Source organism: Brassica napus, chromosome A4 (genome assembly GCF_020379485.1).
Source record: "Brassica napus cultivar Da-Ae chromosome A4, Da-Ae, whole genome shotgun sequence".
Taxonomy (NCBI): Eukaryota; Viridiplantae; Streptophyta; class Magnoliopsida; order Brassicales; family Brassicaceae; genus Brassica; species Brassica napus.
The window spans coordinates 19649994-19656404 of NC_063437.1; the positions used below are offsets into that span (position 1 = coordinate 19649994).

At 40.8% G+C, this 6411-nt stretch overlaps 2 protein-coding genes across 3 annotated transcripts; one reads left to right on the plus strand and one right to left on the minus strand.

Annotated features, from left to right (window-relative positions):
- The first annotated feature begins 330 nt into the window (after positions 1-330).
- LOC106447450 (coronatine-insensitive protein 1-like) lies at positions 331-3109 on the plus strand. The gene is made up of 3 exons (XM_013889369.3): positions 331-1177; positions 1452-1935; positions 2012-3109. The coding sequence occupies exons 1-3, from the start codon at positions 690-692 to the stop codon at positions 2858-2860; spliced, it is 1821 nt and encodes a 606-aa protein (XP_013744823.2). The 5' UTR covers positions 331-689; the 3' UTR covers positions 2861-3109.
- Positions 3110-3204: 95 nt separating this feature from the next.
- On the minus strand, positions 3205-5872 carry LOC106447452 (proline transporter 1). 2 transcript variants are annotated; one of them, XM_022718403.2, is made up of 7 exons: positions 5581-5872; positions 5226-5486; positions 4742-4966; positions 4572-4666; positions 4287-4476; positions 3847-4187; positions 3205-3765 (listed from the first exon to the last, which is right to left on the minus strand). In XM_022718403.2, exons 2-7 carry the CDS (start codon positions 5317-5319, stop codon positions 3388-3390), a joined length of 1323 nt encoding a protein of 440 aa, XP_022574124.1. In that variant the 5' UTR covers positions 5320-5486; positions 5581-5872; the 3' UTR covers positions 3205-3387. The 2 variants fall into 2 exon arrangements, with proteins under 2 accessions (XP_022574124.1, XP_022574125.1); XM_022718404.2 differs by having other exon boundaries at positions 4742-4952; positions 5226-5676.
- Between the last annotated feature and the right edge of the window lie 539 nt (positions 5873-6411).

Consider the following 6411-nt stretch of genomic DNA (forward strand, 5'->3'; position numbering starts at 1 on the left):
TTATGACCCTCTCTCTGTGTGGTCAAGTAGACCTAGTCCATATTATATTCCCCAACCGTGACCAGACTCTGAGCTGTAAGCTTTTGGATTTTGAGTAAAAATTGTTAGAAAGTTGAAAAGGCGAGTTTAACCAACCCTCCACTGATTCACAAATTATTAATATATATATTTTCTTGTTTCAATAATTCATCGATATCATATAGTTAAACCACACATTATTATGGGCCACAAGAAACCTACTTTTAGCTATCAACAACAGAAAACGTTGTCCTTAACCCCCAAAAAAGGTTTAAATTAATCGCAGAATTAAGGTAATAAATAATCATCACGCCGTACGTAATCATCCATTGCATAACCACATCTTGTTAATAATATTCTGTTTACATCGTCGTTCAGCAAAAGAGATCTGGCTTTACTTGATATAAATACAAATATCGTCGTCTAACTTCAGTAACTCACTGTATAATATAAGGTCAAAAATCAAATATTATTCTGTGATCCCAAAAAAATAAAAATTTAAAAATTAATATCAACAAACAAACAGAGTAGAGATTCTCTTATATCGATTCCTCTCACACTCTCTTCTTCCGACGCGTGTCCTTGCTTACTCGAATCTCTTCCTCCTCCTTTCACTGTTCTCGATTTCAATCCGTTGCTCGACGAAACAAATCGAATCTTGACGGACGACGATGGAGGATCCCGATACCAAGAAGCTTAGATCAACCCCACGGAACGTCGATGACGTCATCTCGATAGTCATGCCGTACGTAACCGACCCCAAAGACCGCGAATCCGCCTCCCTCGTCAACCGTACATGGCTCAGAGCAGACTCGGAGACGAGATACCACGTCACGATGGCCCTATGCTACGCCTCGGCACCCGATCGTCTCAGCCGCAGGTTCCCGAACCTGAGGTCGCTCAAGCTCAAGGGGAAGCCCCGCGCCGCGATGTTCAACCTCATCCCGGAGAATTGGGGAGGGTTCGTGACCCCCTGGGTGAACGAGATCGCTCTGTCGCTGCGGAGGATCAGGTCGGTGCATTTCAGGAGGATGATTGTGAGTGATTTGGATCTTGATGTGTTGGCAAGAGCGAGAGGGGATGAGCTCGAGGTGCTGAAGCTCGATAAGTGCTTGGGGTTCTCTACCGATGGGCTCTTCACCGTCGTTAAACACTGCAGGTAGGTACTACAAGATTGAAACGATGTCGTTTTAGAAGAACAAGATTGCTTACTATTTGCAGCGTACACAAGATTGAAACGATGCCGTTTTAATAAGAACAAGATTGCTTATTATTTGCAGCGTACACAAGATTGAAACGATGCCGTTTTAATAAGAACAAGATTGATTGCTTACACAAGATCGAAACGATGCCGTTTTTGAGTTTGAAAATGCCAATTTTTTTTTTTATCTTTAGTTGTTCATGGTGGTTCTGTGTATGTTTTGTCTGAACAGGAAAATCAAAACGTTGTTGATGGACGACAGTTCATTCCTTGAAAAGGATGGTAAATGGCTACACGAGCTTGCCCTGCACAACACGTCTCTCGAGGTTTTAAACTTGTACATGACTGAGTTTACGGAACTCAGCCCCAGAGACTTGGAAACCATAGCTAGGAACTGCCACCGCTCTCTGGTCTCTGTCAAGATCGGTGACGTTGAGATGCTGGAGCTACTCGGGTTCTTTAAAGCTGCTGTTAACCTTGAGGAGTTTTGTGGTGGCGCCTTGGATGAGGATCCTGAAACGCCTGACAAGTACAAGAAACTGGCTTTCCCTCCAAAGCTAAGTCGTCTGGGACTTACTTACTTGGGAGCTAACGAAATGCCGATACTGTTTCCATTCGCTGCTCAACTCCGGAAGCTGGATCTGATCTATTCGTTTCTCGAAACTAATGATCATTGTCAACTAATCGAAAAGTGTCCTAATCTGGAAGTTCTTGAGGTAACTTTTTCTTCTTTGTGAACTATTATATATGTATGTTAAGGCTGACAAGTTCTTTGGTGTGTGTGTATCTCAGACGAGGAATGTAATAGGAGACAAGGGTCTAGAGGTTGTTGCAAAGTGCTGTAAGAAGTTAAAGCGGCTGAGGATCGAACGGGGTGCAGATGAAGAAGAGATGGATGACGAAAGACGAGGTGCAGATGAAGATGGGAATGAGGACTTGGGATATTTAGTCACACAGAGAGGATTAACGGCTTTGGCTCACGGCTGCAAGGAGCTAGAGTACATGGCGGTGTACGTCACAGACATAACCAACGAGTGTCTCCGAACCATAGGCGCGTATCTGACAAACCTCCGGGACTTCCGCCTCGTCTTGCTCGACCAGGAAGAGAGAATAGTAGCAGATTTGCCGCTGGATAAAGGAGTGAGATCACTCTTGAGGGGATGCGAGAAACTCAGACGGTTCGCGTTCTATCTCAGGCCAGGCGGCTTGACGGACGTGGGGTTAGGCTACATAGGACAGTACAGTCCAAACGTGAGATGGATGCTTCTCGGTCACGTTGGTGAGACAGACGAAGGACTGGTGGAGTTCTCGAGAGAAGGGTGTTGTCCGAAGCTGCAGAAGCTGGAGATGAGAGGTTGTTGCTTCAGCGAGAGAGCGATAGCTGCAGCGGTGATGGAACTGCCTTCGCTGAGATACCTGTGGGTGCAAGGGTACAGAGCTTCAGAGACAGGGCAAGATCTGAGGGTAATGTCTAGACCGAACTGGAACATAGAGCTGATTCAAGCAAGAAGAGTCCCGGAAGCGGATGAAATGGGAGATGTAAGTGAGGTGGAGCATCCGGCTCATATACTGGCGTATTACTCGCTTGCTGGTCAGAGAACAGATTGTCCACCAACTGTTAAAGTCCTGAGGGAGCTATGATTGATGATCCAAAGCAAGGTTTGTACATATCTTTAGTCTTCCATGAAGTGTATAATGAATTCTTTTGCTTCTTCTTACTGTTGTATTGTCAGTGGTTTTGAGAGATTACATAGATTCTTGTTTGTAAGGGGGTGGGGGGCTGGGCATTACTTTTTTTTCTACATTGGACTATAGTGGAATATGAGTCATGGTGTTTCTGATGTGCAGCGACTCTACTTTTCATTTTCAAATGTGTATATGGTTTCAAGAGTTTCTGTGGTATAGTTGTTAGACCATTCAAAGGTAAACATGTACTGTTCTGGTCTTGGTCATAAAGAGCAATCGATACATGCAAAATCTAGATAAAGTTGAAAAAAGTGAAGTAAGCTCTAAGTTGATGTTCCAGTTAAGACCCTATAACTCTGAGTAAAGAAGAGGCTCTCTGTGGTCAAGTAGAGGAAACAAAAAGAGAATACAAAGCTTTGGTAGTGGAAACAAACCTTGCCTAACAAGTATAATAATGAATACATACAATGACTATTAATGAATTACAGATCTGCAAAAACGTGGAAGTTTCTAGAGTCAAGGGCGATTAGTCTGAGAGCTGCAATGGCGGCAGCAACAGACATCAAACTGAAGAAGACAACGTTAAGCCAATGCCATAGCTTTTGCAAAGGACTAAGCTTATTGTTCTTAGCCTTGTAGTACATGTGGTTAGCTAGAATAAACGTAAGAGGGAATGTGCTCACTGCACCAGTGAGACTCATGAAGTCCCCAAGGAACGGCAAGAGCGCCGAGATAAGCGTGCTAACCGCGATGTACCCGCCTCTTGCCATGATCCTGAACACCAAGTTCTTTAAAGCTAATGGATGTCCTTTGATTCCAAACCTTGTGTCCATGTACTCATATGTTGGACTCGCAAATATCTACAAACAATGAATATAAAATTATAAATTCGATGGTGAGTTATTTGAAAGACGTATAACATTTGGTGCCAATAAACTTACATGCAAAGAGATAACAGATTGAAGTATAGCTGAGATGTTAGCAAGGGCTTTGACCCAGAGTGGGCCGTTAACACTGTTTAGCAGATAGGTGGATGTTGAGGATCCATAAGCCCAATATCCAATGAATGTAACTGCATACATTGGTAAGACACCAGCTGTGAACTGAAAGTATAGAGCCTTCATCATGTTTTTCACAACTGGTTGTCTCACTGTGGCCTGAATCTCTGGAAGCATCCCGGTGTTGAATGCGAAGACCAGGTTTGCTGCTGCTCCTGTGATGGTAAAAAGTTTGCTTAATGATGATCCTTGTATCTCGTAATCTCTTGCAGGTGCTTTCACTCCTACAAACAATAATAGATAATAACCAAGAATCAAATTTATTGGTAGCTATAAGATCCATTAGTATAGCTAAAGTCTTGATCATCATTTATTAGCTATACCGTCTCTAACTGATAGGACAATTGCTACAACGATGTAGATGAGGCTGAGGATGGTTGAAACTGCAAGCCAGACCCCAAGAGCCGATAAATGAGGGATTCCAATGGCAAAAACCGCACATATTAGACCAGCAATGGCTATACAGTGAGGTAACTTGATAGTATGATCATCCCTGAAAAGCACATAAACAGCCTGTAGAAACAAAACACACTCCAAAATAACTAACTTGGCTCACAAGGAATCAAAATTCAAGAATTAATAATCAAGAATCAAGATGTTTTAATTACCTTCAGGGCAGAGCCAGCTAGTATGATAAATCCACAGTTAATCATGAAAAGATTAACATACTGCAATCCCCATGTAAGGTGATGAGCCTTTCTACCTGATTAAAACATTTCAATGAATGTGACAACAGAGAAAATATAATAGAGGTGGTTTGGTGTTTTTTTTTTTGTACCGTAAATGAATCCAGCAAGGTCTCTATAGCGAATGTGTCTCTTGCCACCAAACTCATGAAGCTTGGCTACGAGAGTATTTGCATAGAGAGAGATTGCAGTAGCGAGAAGAAGACCAACCACACCACCAACCCAACCTAAAGGAACCATTACTGTTCCTGAATATCCCAACACATAGGCGCTGTTTATACCGGTTGTCAGAACGAACGCCACCTGAAACCATGAATCTGTATCATTCCACAAGAACAGGTTTAAGCTAAACCCCAAAAATGTGATCTCAGATTACTAAAACCAGAGTTTGACAAAGCAAAAACTTCCCAAACAAACATATGGTTGTAAAATGTTTCTAGGTGCAGTATAAACAGATTTTTAGAATTTGGGATTTTACATTTTTCGTGGTAAAAAATTAAAAGTGAAAATATTGGATGCTTGCAAAAAATAAAATAAAAATAACAAAACAAAGGAGGGGAAAATGAATTTACAAACCGCTGCTAATTTGATGAGCAGTGTCAGGGATTTCGATATCAACATCGTCTCCTCTGACATTAACTTTGCGATTCATAGCTTCGGTGGCGTTCATGGTCCTTACGACAAAGGGCTCTTCTTGTGTCTCTGCAGCTAAGAGCCTTTGCCTTTCTTCTTCTCCTCCTCCTCCTTCCTCAGCTACATGAAGGAGTTTTGAGAAAGCCAGCTTTTCTGATTTATATAGAATCTGTCTTTTTTTTTAACGAATTTTTCTCTCCTTCACTGAAAACAAGATTGAATCTAATTCAGTCAAAGAAAGGAGAGATCGATGAAGAAAAGCTGGAATCTTCTTTGCTAGTGTTTGTTAATTACGCACATAACATTATACTAACGCATTTGGTGGGTGGTCTTGTCACTTGTGAGCCTTTGAGGTCTCATGTCTGTCTTGTCTGAATTTTTGTTTTTGCATGAGATCCTACAAGAATGGCCAGATTTATAAATAAAAAAAAACTAAATAAATGTATTTACAAAAAATTATCCTTTCAAGAAATACTTTTCTTGACATTATGGGTCTACTTTAGTAAGAACAAAACTATTACTGTAAAGTCTAGAACTTCAATACATTTTTATATTCAAAATTTTTATTTTTATCTAAAATTCAGTTATTCTAAAACAAAAGTAAAAAATTGGTAATTCTACTATATTTGAGAGAGAGAAAAAAAAAACAATTTGAGTTTTCATCGAAATTATATAAATATACACATGTTCTCCCGAGCAAGTTGACTGGGGCCATGCAAATCTAACTATTGGCTGGAGTTAATGGCTGAAGGGCACAACTTCCAACAAATCTTAAACCACTTGGAAGCGCCAACTATTCTCCCAACTCAAATTTTATGCGTTCTCCTCTCCATGACCAAGATGTTAATCACTGACTATGACGCAAAGCCCATTTTGAAGGTTACCAAAACCTGAATTCCTTCATTTTCAAATTCAGCTAATTGACATTGTTTGATCCTCGTGCGGTTGCTTGAGGTACACGTTTTAGATATTAAGTTTACAGGTATACAAAACAACCTTCCTCTAACGTATATATGTATGTTAAATGAGAGTTGGAACTTGGAAGGAATAAAGAAGAAGGAATTAGTAGTTATCAAACAAATGATTAGGAATAAGTATAAATCGTTATATCCCTTATGCTTTGTAGTGC